The sequence below is a fragment of the Erpetoichthys calabaricus genome, chromosome 4 (genome assembly GCF_900747795.2).
Source record: "Erpetoichthys calabaricus chromosome 4, fErpCal1.3, whole genome shotgun sequence".
Classification (NCBI taxonomy): domain Eukaryota; kingdom Metazoa; phylum Chordata; class Cladistia; order Polypteriformes; family Polypteridae; genus Erpetoichthys; species Erpetoichthys calabaricus.
Window position 1 is genome coordinate 158,455,395 of NC_041397.2, and position 16,877 is coordinate 158,472,271.

Consider the following 16,877-nt stretch of genomic DNA (forward strand, 5'->3'; position numbering starts at 1 on the left):
GGTATAAAAAAAAAAAAAAAAAAAAAACACTACACAATACAAGTCTTCTGTAGGAGATAAAGAGATCAGCACTGGCAAAAACAAAGGACAGCATGGAATATTATGTCCTGTAAAGCAAGGTGCCTTAGGAGGGCATATGTTAGGGTCTCAAAGGCAAGAGAGACCATAACTTATGCATAAATGTGTACTGTTTCCACAGGATTCTAAAGAATAGGCAATGTATAAGGAGCCCAACTATGGAGAGTGAAAAACACTAGCTAATGTGGTAGCTCATGATCCTAGTCAAAAAGTGAAACTTTGTTGCCCTTTTAAAGAAGGCAGAAGGTAAAATTCCCTGCAGACCATGACTCCAAAAGCAATTAAAGGGTCTGACAGAGTTAGAAGTTAAGAGTGCTTATTGTGCCTGGAGAAGTCTTCTGCACAATCACTTATTTCTTTTTGATGCTCTGCCTATTTCATAAAAGCAGACAGGCTCCTTGTCCTTTGGTTATGTTTATGTCACTTTGCTACCTAAACAGTACAGCATAGAGGTCTAATGAAACTTGTAGTAGAACATTTATTTTCCTGTTACTATATCTGATTTTCTGATAAAAATGTTAAGGACTATTTGAAACATATCTTTGCAAACCCCTTACCTGCAAGCTTTGGAATGATTACCCTCTCAACTATTGATGGAAGAAGATGAACATCAACATCACCTTTTTGTGTCTCTTCCTCTTCATCACAGCCATAAAAGAGCAAAGATTCAAACCAGATCATAGATTCAAAATCAGGACAGTTTGCCTGTTGTAAAGAAAGGAGAACTTTTAAAAGTTTACCATAAATTTTGGTACACTACTAAATCTAGGTAATCAAAAGCATATAATTTGAGTGAGCTTTTATGGTTTAAAATACTAAGATGCTGCTGACTGTTTCCCTCCTTATTTTTCTTAGAAAACAAGCAAGTAAACTCTTAACAGAGGCAGAAATAAAGTAGCTTTCAAATTTTATCTAGAACACGTCCTCCCTTTTACTTCATCAAAAATGTATCAAGAATTCCAAGGAGGGAAAAAATTAAAATAGTTCTTCAGATACATGTGATCACTTCAAAATCTGAAACTGCTATAATAAAAGGTAATGTGAAGTATAGTACAAAACAAAATACAGTCCTACATTACTTACTTATTTTTAACACCAACTCAATTCCAACCTAAAAGAAAACCTGCCACTATACTTTAAATAAAGACATTTGTTTTATTACAAAAAATGACTTTATGAAAAAGATATTTTCTGTAGCTTTTTGTTTTTTTATAAAAAGCCATGTATTAGCAAAAAGTCCTACAATAAAATGTTATCAAAGGTATTTTTAACAATTAAAATACATTGTAGACCGTAAGGGTTAACTGTTCATTTTTTATTAACAAATTGAAATGCTGCAGGCTTATTGTTCAGCAACAATTGAATAAAACTTTTTACTAATACAAATAAATTCCTTAAAATGCTTTAATTACTATAATGCTTAAAAAAGCAAAGTCTCAAAAAAATGTATTTATTTTCAAAGCTAACATTACTTGATTGTATAGAATGTTACATGCTTTAAATAAATTCAATAAAAGTTATATAAAAAAAAAAAGGCTAACGTTAAATGCAATAGCAGTGGTAAATGATGCAATACATACTTCAACAAACATCTCAGCATGACATTAATATAACCATCAACAGGGTATAAATAACAAAATGTTACTATAATTTAAAAGTACAAAGTCAGAAGTTCACTAAAAATATTTATGTCCAAGAAATGTACAGGTACAGTAATGAAAAAATGGACAGTATGACTTCTAGACACATTATTTTCCTGCAAGCTACTGTATTACATGTTTAGCTAGCAAAAATGACCAAAAGAATAGGCCAATGGTGCAACAGTTATGATCACTTCATTAAGTCTCTTTACTGCTCGTCATTAAACCATTTAATTGAGAACTTTATGGCTACTAGAACATTTTTAACAATGCTTATTATGCAAAAGGTAGACTGTATTGAGTTTATATACTATATAAAGTTATGTGTAACAATTTCTGTGAATACTGGTGTTTCAGCATGAAAATATGCTTACTTTTTAGAAACCTGTTAATAAGATATATAATATACAATTGCCAATCTGAAGAAATGAATAATCTAAGGATCTAAATATTTACAATATTGTAACTGAATATTTTACTATAAGCTCTATTTCTTTGCAAACATTTCCATGAATTTGACTTGTTCAGATGCTACTTTTCAAGTTTAATGTGCATTTGAACTGAAGAACTGCCTCTTCCCCTCAATCACTGCTGAAGAATGCTGTCAAAAAATGCACAGTATTGTAGGAATAACATCTTTCTTGTTGACACTCAATACAGAGCTTTCTGAAAGTAACCATTAATAATACTTTATCAAAAATGTACACATCTTGCATGCTTTGACCATACAAATTGATATCAGACGTGTGGATTACGTGACAATTTACTTGAGAACTTTTTCTTCTTCTTCGATGCCACTGTCCAGCGCTAATCACCTATCAATGTTATTGAATGTGAATATTGTGAATATTCAATACTTAATTTCTCAAAACATAAATAAGAGATAAGTTTTTTTTTTCTGAACACCACTACATACTGCAGTACATAGAGTAAGTAACACTTAAATATAATTTTTGGGTGGAGTATTCCTTTAAAATTGAGGGTAAAAAAATAAATAATTTTCACATTAGTGCAGAAAGTGTGAATTGATAACTTTAATTTAGTGCACATGCAGGTCACTGAGCAAGTGTGAGAAAGGCCCACTTTGACATGTTGAGAACTGAACATAGAACATGACTAGATGGGGTACATGCAGTAGGAATAGGATTTAAAATGAAATGAAAGAGACCAGGGTTGAAACATAATTTCAGTTCATCTTGAAACTAATTTGAGGGAGAGTTTCTGCTTCTATTTCCCTGGTTTATTTTTTGAATCTTTAATATCATTTTCAACCTATTTTGATTCTTTTTCATATCTTGTTTTCACAACTTGTCAAATATATTGCTTCGGACGACCTGACTGTACAAAAGGCACCACACAAAACATGTATGTAATGTCAAAGTATATGAGAAGACTAGATTTGCATAGCAAACACAGTAGAACAACAAGTGATCCCTAAGCAGAATGACAGTAGGCAAAAGGTGAAAGTGTAAGTGCATGGAGCCAAAGGTTGGACAGGGTGAGATGTCCAAGTAGCAGTAAATGAGTGCATCTTTTAAACTAGGAGGGTTCAAGAAGGAGGACATAGACTTTTTAAGGAAACTAATAAATCAGAACCCAGGCATGCATTAGTGCTTGCCTTTATGGGGCATCATCTCAGTAATAATGCACAGGGTAATGGTGATGGCAGATACTGACAGTGTTCCAGTTGGGAACAGTGTGAGGCTAGCTGTCTTGCTCAAGGTAAGAATCCATTTTGGAAGAATTTCTTGTGACCGGGAAAACAGGAAGGTGAAATCATCTGGATTTTACAGCGCTACTATATATACCTGCTAAACAAACAAGATTAACCTGTGAAAGAGGACTGGATCCCCCAATCTAGTGGTAAGAATACCTTTCAGAAAAATAAAAAGCACATATTTATTTATACATTCTGATTAAATTCATGGTGCCTTGGCTACAGCTCAAGTTAGCATGTGCATCAGTTAGGTCATATTCACACTATTAAGTGGCACAGCATCTTTAATAATTCAAACAGATCTGCATACACCATTAAGTCAATATATATCAATAAATACATGAAATTGAACAATTACTGCAACTACACAAAATGGCAATTGCTGGCCTCTATCAAATATCAAAAAACGGAGACCAATGCAGTAAGAGATAAAATATTTTTTGTAACTTGCACTAACTTAAACTAAACCAAACTAACACAAAGATGTTTGTAATTCACCACTGCTTGATCATTACACGTGTTACATCGTTCATTCAAAACTGAACATCCCATAATCCCGTTCAAGGAACCTGCAGTTTTACAGTTTTAAAACACTGACACACTGGCCATGGATGCATATTATGCCTTGTTCAGTACTTTTCCTGTTCTGTTTTTATGCACAATCACTACAGTGTTTCCCCTGAAAATAAGACCTGCTCTGAAAATAAGCCCTAGCATGATTTTCAGGCTGCTCTGTTGCAAGGTGAACACAAGCACACACATACACTGGCGTCATTGTAGCTTCACCAAATCCCCAAACCTATATTATATATTAATTATTTATAATTAACTGTGCAGATGTTGTGAACCAGTAACTTTTAATTCATTACATATGCTTGTCTTTGTGGAAGTGGAAAAAAACCTACTCAAACACATGGAGAACATGCAAACTTAACACAGACAATGACTGGCTTGAAATGCAGCAGAGCCCTTTTCAATTTTCATAATGTCTGCTGTGTACCTGATTTGCTTGTATGAATGAAAGAGAACATAAGGCAATGCTTTGATCAGCCTTTGAAGTACTTATGTGCAACAAGTTATATTAGTCTTTATTCTATATCCCATTTCTATGTAGTTTTATTATAGTCCCTTCTTTTTGCCTAATAAGGAATAATAGCTTTGTTAAAAACAACAAAAAATAATGTAACAAAATTAAAAACAGACGATGATAAGGACACAGAGTTGCTAGGGGAATGAAACTGTTGCAACAAATGAACTTAACTAAGATGTGTCTCTGTTCCATACAATAAATAATATTTAAATTGTGCTCAGGGTTTTTATTAACCAGTGGCCCTTGACATTATTTGTTAAAATATGTTGAAGACTAACATATAACCAAGCTTCCCATACTTATTAATGCTATATACATGAATGTGCACTTTGCTATTAATATTTAGGTATTCATAAGAACGATTATAAAACAACGCAGACTATTCATTTAACAAAATGTTTTACTATTATAAACTGACTGCATAAAAATACATTCAAAATCTGACCTTAATAACTAAGAAGCATTTTTTCAATATAATCGATACCACTTTTCTGATAAAACTGTGCAACTCTCATCTTTGTATCTTGTAATCAAAGGGGGATATTTGAGCATAAATTTTAAGGGTGGATGCCCTTTCTGGTGCCAAACTCCTTTAGGCAACTTTTACTAGAAACAAGTAGGACGGCAACCTTATTTTTTTACCTCAGGAATACCCCAAGCCTTTGAAGCAGGTAGAGTTATAGAGAAAAGAAACAGTAATCAAGTGAAAGCAATATGCAGTTTTTTTCATCCCTGGGAAAGAATACGTTATGTGACCTTTCTTTTCAGGTAAATGAATGAAAAGCAACAGGTGAAGTGACAGAAACTGTATCATGCATTTGTACATTTGAGAAAGACTTTTACCAGGTTGCCACAAGAGGTCAAGACAGCAGATAGGGATAGAGTAACCTCTGAGGTGAAGAAAGGCAGAGGAAATACTGAGACAAGTGCATAAAGGACTGCCATTTGAGCTCTTGCATGACAACGATCTAGTACTGTTGGCAAAAAGTAATGAAGAATTGAAGGAAAAGATAGTAGGAAAAGATAGTAAAATGGAAAAGTTAGTTAGTAAGAAAATTGTCTCAAAGAAAATACAGGAAAGACCAAGGTGACTGCCCAAGGTGTGGAAGTCTATGGTGTGTGGGAAAGAAGTGTTAATATCAAATGTGGGTGCATGAAACATGTAGTCTGTGGTGTGAAGTCACATGTAGTCTGCAGACAGTGACTGTGACCTTTGTGAAAAGACTAAGATGAGTGCAGAATGCTGACATAGTAAGCGCAAACATGAATATCAGTGATGGAGTAGTTTTGGGGTAAAGTATAGAAGTTCTTCTGCTTTAAATACAGGCATTGCAGCAATAGTGATGGTAAGAGGTGTGTGGAAGAAGTTCTAACAGCCATCCCTCATTCTGACTTCTAAAGGAGTCCCTTCAATGAAGCAGTGTGAAGAGCAGTATATGCTATAGAGGCAACATATGGCCAATGAAGGTGGAATATGAAGCAAAACTAGAAAGAACAGACACATGAATGTTCTGGTGTATGTGTGAGGTATCAATGGAGTGAGAGGAAGAATAAACTCAGAGTAAAGAGAAAGACTTAGTAGGTGATATACGTGAGGAGAAACAGGTGCTTTGAGCATGTACAGTCAAAGGCAGATGGTGACTGCATGAAAAGGCCCATAAAAATGAAGATAGAGGGTATGAGGCCAAGAACGAGAACAAAAAGGAGATGGTGATAAATGACATGAAAAGAACATGTTTCATTCCAAAGGATGTCAAACACAATGGTGAGTGGAGGAAAATAACTGGAGTGGTGACTGACTACTCTGGAAATGGCCATTAAAGAGATATCACGTGTTCTGATTACACGTGTAAAGAAATTCAACAGAAACATTCTCAATTCTGATGGACAAACCATAATAAAAAGGGGAAAAGGGTAGAAAGAAAATGCAGCTGCAGTAAAATCAGGCCATCATTTGACTCAATATTAAGTTTTAACAGCTTGTTCTAAACTACAAAATCTAGGTTATGTATATTTAGAACATTATATAGAAGTTCCCCAATAGGTATATATAATTAATACAGAGGATTGAAATTTTTTATATACCTCTAAGGGTGTCCAAGGGATAATTTGTAGTCGTACCAAAGGATTGAAGAGTTTTGGCAAGCAAAGTCCAATATATGCATCTTGGTAACATCTGTAATATATCTTTCTCCATATTTCAAACCTTGACTTTATACAGTCAATAGAATAAAAGTCCTCCAAAACATCCTCAAAAAGCTTCTTAGAATCTTGAAAAATTCTTTCTGGAGTTAAAAAGAACAAAACACAAAACAACAGGTCAAAATAAAACACCAACAGCTTTTCAGGGATCGCAGCTGTGCAATATTGAAAGAAAAAATTCAAGTAGAAACAATAGTGCAGCACAGCAACAAACTGTAAATGTTGTTGATTCAAAATTTCACGAGAATGGCCTTGTCACTGCATGCATGTTCTTTGTTTTGTTGTTATTGCATTTTGCACAAATAGATATTGCTAGAACAGAAACAACAGTGTAGTGTAAGTTTGCAATCCTAGAATTTCCATTTAATGAATTTGAAGATATTATCCTATGTATAGATATACACATTTGCTTCAGCCAGACAGGTCAGCAGAGCCACCATCTTAGAGTGGTCAACATCTCATTTTAAAGATGTACTGGATGCATTAATTCTGCCTTTGACAGAATGCATTACAACTGCACAGCATGTAAATGCAACGAGTGGAACCTGCAGACAGGAAAAGACTAGTTTTCAAAACGTGTGTGTGTGTTTAATAATGATAATAATAATTCATTACATTTATATAGCGCTTTTCTCAGTACTCAAAGCGCTATCCACACACTGTATTACTATCTTGTATTTTCTATTATCAGTATTCCCTAGTTAATTCTGCCAGCCTAAAATACAGGCTGAAACAGCACTGCAGGTGTATTGATATTTAATTTGTTTAAGTGTATTAATGCAAAAATATTTATTAAACATTCATTATTTGTTGTTTGAACATAAACATTTTATTTTCAAGTGCTGTTACACTTGAGTGGTCAGTGTTGCGGTCATCTCGTCTATTTACACTTTATCAAACAGGAATCCTTTGTCAAGTGATTGTTTCTGCCTTGCCTTCTGGGATAGGCTCCAGCTTTCACATGACCCTGCACTCAGGAAAAAGCAGCTTTAAAAAATGAATGTGCAAATTTATACCTGTTTCAAGTATCTTAATACTTATGAGAGTGGATGGAATTGTGTTTAAGCTACCTGCTGGCGCCCTGTTCAGGGATTGTTCCTGCCTCGTGCTGGGACAGGTGCAACCCCGGATGGATAGATGAATGGAATAATTAAACAAGTACTACAAAGATATTTCAATGTTCCTTAAAAGTTTTGAATAATCGCCATTTTAAGCTTACAGATGGCTTGACATCTATTACAGAGCTGATTGTGTGGCAACTGTGTACTTGGAGAAAGAAAAGGAAGGACAGGAACTAGAGTTAGTACGTTTGAAAGAGACAGTACTACTGCAATAAATTATTTCATCGAAGGTCGCGCACGGCGCAACATAGAAGAACACATACAATACAAAGCATTTAATATGCTACTTTAGTTATGATGGAATTTGAGAAACTATTAAACGATTTTAAGATGAAGTTTATGATGTTTTACTTTAATGACAAAATAAACTATGTGATTAAAGTGGAAATTTTGAGATAAAGTTCTGTGCTTTTTTCCCCAGTGTGTTTCTATTTTTTTTCTTTTCTCTGTACCCTAATAAGCTTTCATACAACTCTCAGACAGTGGGCTACGACTCGCCTTTTCATGGCGACTTTGATATCTGACAACTTTATTTTTATTTCAGGCACTGTGCGACTTTGTGAATTTGAATTTTCGAGTACACTCTATGTCACTTGATCAACTTTCTTTTGTTGTTTATACCACTGTTTAAACCAGCAAATAGTAAGTTTTTCCTTGCCTCCACTTGGTATTCGCTGAAATTCTTCTATTTCTCCCCATGCTTTTATCATTGTCTTTACACAGAACTTAATCTGATCTTAATGGCTATTTATATTGATTTGCATATTCAAAGAGGCATAATTCTGGGAGGAGTTGGGGAGTGGTGGCAGGCGCATGCATGTGCGTTACTTTTCACGCTGACCAGGATTTATGTATTGGAAGAATGTGGAAGTTGCCATACGCACAGATTTATACATCTGGATTTTTTTGTGCATATGCACATTTACGCTTTTGTCGGTACGCCATGTTTATTTATGAATTCTACGCACGGCGTTATGCATGAGGCCCCAGGTGTTTGTAAGGCAAAGTGGTCAGAACCCATATACCTAGGCATTTAGAAGCACACAAAGCAGCACACAGCAGATTAAAACACTAGAATTACCAAAGCCTATGAAAAAACTTGTAAACCCGGCCCAACTTAAATCCATTCACACTTCTCCGTCAGCGTCTTTTGTTTTGTAAATGAGTCGATAAGCACAAGCAGCCTGCTATCCCATCCCCGCAGAAAGTGCAAAAAGCTCTCCCAGCTCAAGCCTTGTTTATCAGGGAGTGAGGTACTCAGAGTTGTACAGGGTAAATAATATATCGTTATTTGGAACACATGTATTTCATGTGTGTTTCGTGTCTATAAAGATATATTTAAGTGTAGGATGACAGGAAATGCAAGAAATGTTGAACACAAACCTAAGGGACAAACTGAAGTCCAAATATCAAATAAGCAGTTTCACAAAAGGTACAAATATAATAGAACAAGTGTGGTTTTATTCAAGATTATAACCAAAGAAAAAGAAATCGGGTTAGTGTAGTTTGTTGTCACGACTTCTTTGGTAGTACAGCGGTAAGAACTGCTGACTCGTATTCAAAAAGGTCACGGTTTCTAGCCTTGCCATGTCCCAAAATAAACATTTTGAGTAGTGAGCTGCTCTTATTGTTACTATTATACAATAAAAACAAACATTTGATTTGAGTCTGTAACAGCCGGTGTAAATGTATGGTACTTGTAAAGGTTAGCATTTTTTTTATTCAGTTTTATTCTCTCAGTTGCATTCACGCTTGCCCCGATCCGACACTGCTGTTTTCAGATAAAGACGTGCTATAACAGAGGTGAACTCAGATGAGGATGAGGGTTCTACATCGGAGAAAGAGAACAGAAACCCTCTTTACAAGAAACAGCCACTCACATATACAGTACATCTGGAAAGTATTCACAGCGCACCACTTTTTCCAAATTTTGTTATGTCACAGCCTTATTCCAAAATGGATTAAATTCATTTTTTTCCTCAGAATTCTACACACAACACCCCATAATGACAACGTGAAAAAAGTTTACTTGAGATTTTTGCAAATTTATTAAAAATAAAAAAACTGAATACTTTCCGGATGCACTGTAAGAACAACGCAGCTGCACCAGGCATAAAGGCGAAAGACGGTACCATTTGCATGCAGCAAGAGGTCCGGTGTCAACCTGCCAGTCTACCCCACACCTGTCCTTCAATGAAACAGCACGGCTTACAGAGCTTGCCAAGGTATCGTGCAAAATCCACTTTGTGATTATGCTTTGTGATGGTATTTATATAAAAACATTTATATGTTAGTTATAGAAAAGCCAGATCGAATGTTATTTCCTTGATTTATTTACTTATCTTCCTACAGTGTAAAGTCACAAGTAAACTGCAGAGCTTCCTGTGTTTGATCGACACGGCATGCTCACAAAATACATGTGTGCTCAAGTGACTTTAGCTGCAGGTAGAAGCTCCATGCAACTGTTGTTACGGTTCTGCCTTTGTCCAGAAACGGTTTCATAAGCTTTATTACCTTAGTATCGGGAAAGTCTTTCTCCCGTGGGGCGACTGGGATCTTTTCCTGAATACAGGAATTTATGGTACTTTTATTCAATTTCACTCTTTCAGTCACGACTGCCGCTTACCCCAGGAAAGCAAATTCAGTGTCATGTGCCCCTTCAATGTAATAGTAACCACAGCATAGAGAAAAGTGTGTACATTGCAACAGGTACACATGTCGTAAATGTAGGAAGAATGGTCCTTAGGTGTGTGGGAACTGTTACCATTTGAATTTGATGATTGTATATAGCGCAGAACAGACCTCTCTGTACTATTCTTTCCTCTGCATGTCCTGGGGTACAAAAGAAACACCACTATGCACCATATGTGGAGATTGGGCAAGATCAGAAAAAAAAAAAAAAAGTAAATAAAACCGATGTCACTAATTACAACTGCAAGAAGGTATGCAAATGAATATGAATAATGTTGCATCAGTGCCTCATGTTTTCCGAAATGTATTATACAGGTCATAAAATTAATTATTTCAAATATCATATATACCTATGGGCGGCACAGTGGTAGCGCTGCTGCCTCGCAGTAAGGAGACTCGGGTTCGCTTCCCGGTTCCTCCTTGCGTGGAGTTTGCATGTTCTCCCCGTGACTGCGTGGGTTTCCTCCGGGTGCTCTGGTTTCCTCCCACAATCCAAAGACATGCAGGTTAGGTTGATTGCCGATTCTAAATTGGCCCTAGTGTGTGTGTGTGTGTGTGTGTGTCCTGTGGTGGGTTGGCGCCCTGCCCGGGATTGGTTCCCTGCTTTGCGCCCCGTGTTGGCTGGGATTGGCTCCAGCAGACCCCCGTGACCCTGTGTTCGGATTCAGCGGGTTGGAAAATGGATGGATGGATGGACATATACCTATGTCTCTGTTTTTTTTTGTCAGTGCGGCTTTGACATCATGGACAGTAAGGTGCATACTAATTCAGCATGAGCAGGAAGACTCCATAAAACCGAACAAAAAAAGATCAAGTGACAATGATACCAAGAAGGCACGATTCACCAACGTCTGTATGTCAGCTTTTATCCCTCCAGATCACAGAATTTCCAGTTCCATTGTCTCAAAAACACCACTCACATCCACAGTTATTCCTAGTTTCAAATAAAAACTAACACCGTCGGTTCTGGGGTGGTGGTGGGTAGGGGTTGTATCGTTATCGTGACTGAGAGAAGTGAAAAAAAAAAAAAAAAAAAAAAAACATAACTTTTGCAAATACTATGAATTTATACCGGTTGTTACAGACACAAATCAAACATATGTTTTTATTGTATAATATTAACAATTAGAGTAACTCACTACTCAAAACAGTAAATTTGCGAGGCAGCCAGGATCAGACCAACCACCTCTTAATTACAAGTCAACAGTTCTTACCTCTGCACCACGGAAGCTGTTGCATTATACTTGTACCTTTAGTGAAAGTGTTTATTTGATATTTGGACTTCAGCCTTCACACATTATACAGTTCATGTCTACATTTTGTTATTTATTACTAAAACATTAGAAAAGTTTCTGCTTTAACAATGTGTTTACTTAGATTGTTGTAGACACGGAACACACATGAAACTTATGTATTCCAAATGACGATATATTATTTACCTTCTACAACTCCTGGCAATTCACTCCAACATAAACACTGAGCACTGAGAACCTTCTTTGTGAATTGAGCTGCGGTGGTGGGTGGGGGGATAGGATAGTAGGCTGCTTACTGTTTGTGATGATTGACATATTTATAAGACAAAAGACGCTGATGGAGAGGTGCAAAGGGATTTAAGGTGGGCCAGGATTACGAGTTTTTTTCATAGGCTTTGGTAATTCTAGTGTTAATGGCCAAGGAATAAGAGCTCATTTTACACTGTTACAAACACTTCCTTCATGAGGTTCCACTATTCCAGGATGATAATGCCCACAGGTGCAAGTAAATTAATTAAAGACTGGCTTCGTATATAAAGAGTGGGTCGATATCAAATGCCTTTAATTTCATCTCCTAATAACCAAATCTAAACATTATTAAAACATTTGGAAAGCTTGAGGGCAAAGACTGCCATTTACACTTTCACTTCCTTCATCTATTAAGAAAGAAATTTTTTAACAAGTAATACCAAAAAAAAAAAAAAAAAAACTAAAAACAAATTAGCACTTTACTGACATAATTACAATCTACAAGTTTAATAATAAAGCCATTAAGATTAAAATGGCTTCATTCATGCATTATCTGAAATACCTTGTTTATCTATGGAGAGGGGATGGCATTCATAGAACAAGGGGAACAACACAAACAGCAGCTTGATTTTACTCTACTGTTAAAGAAGTGCAACATTTGTGGTAAGTTGGTAATCTTTATAGAAAATTAATTTCTTAAGCATTTACCTTTTTCTAAATTAAAACTTGTCGTATCTGTGGAAGTTTCCTCATCATCACTGGAAAGGCCTTCATGATGTTCTGCTCTTTTTCCATTTTGTTCTCTTGATTGTCTACGTCGAGTCCTATGTCAGAAAAGTAAATCATTTGTACAGCAAGATTTTAAAACACAGAGCAACTGTAAGAATGTTAACATTGATTAATAACTAGTAAAAGAAATTTTTGAAATAATGGAATTCAAACATACACCACTAGTTTCTGATACAAGTGTTAGAAGACTCTTGTGGTACAGGTTTTTGTTCGAACCAGTTTCACAATGACTGAGTCATTTTACCTTAGGAAAATGCGAATAAACAGAAAAATGACAAAACAGAGTTAAGAACTTATACAGTATATACTACCGGGTCAGAAGTTTTAGAACCCTTCACATTTTTTTTCAAATTTACTAAGTTGAAATGCAATGAACAACCTAAAATGGTAAAAGGAATACAGCAAACTTCTTCAAGTTTAGGTCAGCAAGAGTAATAATGCTTTGTCTCATGTCATTTGTTAATTACTGCTTTCTTGTCATCATCACTGGAATATTGACCAAGTAGTATTTCAGATTGTGCAGCAACACAGTCTGTTCCAACTCTGTTTTAAGACATTACGGTTTTTAAATAACCAACAGAAGTTGGGACACCTGTGCAAATTGTTTGCTTCAACTTGCAAGGCTTTATTTACATTTTAATTGGTGCAGAGCATCTGTAGGTTGTAACATATTAGTTATTCCCTGAAGAAGGCCTATCCATATTACTAACCGAGAATGCTAAACCGGATGATGGACGCAGGCACATCCGGCCATGGGCCGTAGCTGCAAAAAGACGTACTGCGCAGGCGCAAGAAAGGGTGGACGGGATACACACCAAGAGGGGGATTTAACAAGCCCCTGGAACACAAAAAAAAAGAACACAAAACCACCCCACACACCCTACAAGCAACGGACGGGACACACACAAAGAGGGGGATTCAACAAGCCCCTGGAACACAAAACGAAAGAAGACGCTCGCTCAACAACAATCCTCACCCCCCAACCCCCCAATCAATAAGAAGTGACACCATAAGCCACATATCTAAAGGAAACGTCCATATTAAACATACGTCATCTCAAAACCTTCACACTAGGCAGCATAGGTGGATCTCATTAAAATAAAGCACTATTAACCGTTCAACTGGAGAAAAGGCTCCATATTAACAGTGAGTGCAATCCTCCTTAATACTTATACATATTTCGCACGCTGAGGAACAAACAAGTCATGCATACACGGTCACGGGTACAAAACGATTCGGATCGGATAACGGAACCAAACACACGAACACGAATGAAACAAAAAGAATACACGGCGGCGCATACAATGCGCTTCGGAAAATACGTGAGAAAAAATGTCTCGGATCAAAAAACGCAAAGCTCAAGTAACCCCGTTACAGAGACGTGCCCAAATGAACAGACACATTGAACGTAGATGCATACAGCGCGCGTCTCAAAGTGCTGCATCAAAACAAGCACGATTTCAAAAGAAAGAGCTTGCGTCTCAGACATACAAAAAAGGGAGCAAAGCAACGCGCATATGACCGGCCAGAAAACAAGCAAGCAGGACTCAAAAAGCAGAAAGCTCAACTGACCGACATACAAAAACGGACAAGGCACGATACAAACAATGCACGACGTAGAGTGAAACGGACTTTGCGCAAAGCGGAGGCGGATCAATTAAAACTCAAAAATAGCGCGTCACAAATAATGGACATGCAACAACGCGGCACTCAAACACCACAAGCAAAACATGCCCGTCGCAGATATCAACACCAGACGTCTGCTAAACGCTTACGCCAGTTGGCTGACAACGCTTTCAATAATGAGTCCACTATTGAGGAAAATTCATTGGGATTAATGAATGTCATTTGCAATCATTGTCATTCACTTAACTTCACAGAAGAAACAACTGGCAATACAAATAATGAATTTACACGTTGTTGTCAAAAGGGGCCGATTAGACTGCCTCCTTTACATTCATATCCTGAATATCTACAGAAGCTTCTAACTAAGGATGTGCCTGAAAGTAAAAACTTTATGAACTGCATTAGATCCTACAATAGTTCATTTGCTTTTGCATCTACCGGAGTACATATCAGGCCACCAAAAGGCAATGGCCCATACTGCTTTCGCATATGTGGTTAACACAACGCACTATATTATGTCCAAAAAATATTAATGTTAATCACATTATTAACCAGGTCATTTCATTACTTCCTGGAGAGACACGGCTCTTTCTAAGCTCTGACAAAGTTGACTCTGATGACGACAATGAACATCTGAATTTCCCATTAGAATATTTGAACACTATTAACCCGGACGAATGACCACAACACAACCTTACCCTTAAAAACGGAACAATAATCATGCTATTAAGAAACCTTAACACTAAACAGGGTTTACGCAATGGCACACGGTTAGTCGTCAACACCATAACACACGATGTTATTCAAGCAACAGTTCTTTCAGATTCACATGCTAACAATACTGTTCTCATTCTTGGAATTGACCTTACGAGTTCTGACCTAGAATTACCTTTTACATTGAAACACCGACAGTTCCCCATTAAACCTGCATTTGCCATGACCAGCAACAAATCACAAGGACAAACCATGGACAAGGTTGGCATCTACCTCTCTGAACCCGTTTTTGGACATGGACAACTTTATTTTGCCTTCTCATGTGTTCGACGTTCATCTCACATTAAAGTTAAAATTAAAAATGATCCATGCCAAGGAAGACTCATTCAAAGACAAGACACCATCTTTACTACTAATGTTGTATACAGAGAAATATTCCAATAAAACATTACTCTATGCCAAACACTCTATTTTGTATTTATATAGGCATCATCCAAACCTGCACACTATTCTATATCTAATTCATACATCTCACTCTTTGTCATGCCCCAACGCCAGGGGTTGGCGAGCGAAGCGAGCAGGGGGCGGAGCCCCCTAGTTTGTAATATTGTGATATTTCCTTTTTTCAATTTTTGCTAAACTGAACTTTAAATTTAAATGTCTGGCAGTTTACTGCTTACCTTTTCACCATTTTTGGCCTTTCATTGCATTTAAAATGAATACAGTTGAATACAAACTGGAATAACTGAGGTGTTCTAAAAAATTTGACTTGTAGTGTATATGAAAAATATACATTTTTAAAAATATTTCTGAATGTACATTTCACACTACTTCTCTTTGCAAATGCAAAACAAGAAAAAGCAATTAAACTATGACATCAACCAGACGTAAAACGATTCACTGATTATGAAACTGGTGGGATAAAAACTTGTAGCCACAGGGGTCCCTCAGGACTGGAGGTGAACACCATCACTCTAGGTACACCACATGTTGAACCCATTTTATTACTTAAGAACTGAATTACTCTCATTCAAGCACATCCAAAAGCATATAAAATGAATTAGTCTATTATATAAATTTACGGATTTAAAAAAACCAGTCATTAAAGTTCACTTGTGATGGTGTCAGTTGTACACAAACATCTAGGGAAAAAAAGCCTTTACAATAATGATAGCAATATGTAGAGGAAGAGTTGCATTATAAAGGCAGCTATGTGTACTATAGGCAAACTTACTTAATACCACAATAAGTTAGTGAATTTGTTTTAGATCCTGAGCAATCCATTGCATGTGGAGGTTTTCAATGTAAGTAGGTTTGTAGTCAGCTTTATAATAAAACAATTTGACTACAATCAAAACATAACCCTTTTCTGCATTAGCCAACATCCATCAGCTACCCATTTCTATTACAGGTCACATAATTGACTACTGTTTTAAAGAAAAATTAATATAAATGCCAAAAGGACAACAGAGGGTGGACTGATTCCCTAGAATGTATAGAGAATAATTATACACTGAAGATAAAGAAATATTGCCCTAGGTGTGGCTGTAAGATTTTTTTTTTTTTTTTAATTTTCAAATCTTGGATACATTTTTTTATAATTCTGCAAAAGTAAACACTTGAGGAAAAATTATTTAATGTAGGTTTAAAACATAGTTAAAACATTCAGCAAACATTTTTAATTGTAAATGTTGGAATCATGTACAT

The 16,877-nt window shown here is 36.3% G+C and overlaps 1 protein-coding gene across 1 annotated transcript in view; it reads right to left on the reverse strand.

Moving 5' to 3' along the window:
- Nucleotides 1–16,877, reverse strand: part of paxbp1 (PAX3 and PAX7 binding protein 1) — a 276,767-nt gene that overhangs the window by 48,999 nt on the left and 210,891 nt on the right. Inside the window, exons 10-12 of the mRNA XM_028799899.2 lie at nucleotides 12,750–12,865; nucleotides 6,611–6,810; nucleotides 636–783 (exon numbers count right to left, since the gene is read on the reverse strand). Coding sequence (XP_028655732.1) covers nucleotides 636–783; nucleotides 6,611–6,810; nucleotides 12,750–12,865 — 464 coding nt within the window. The remainder of the gene's footprint in view (nucleotides 1–635; nucleotides 784–6,610; nucleotides 6,811–12,749; nucleotides 12,866–16,877) is intronic.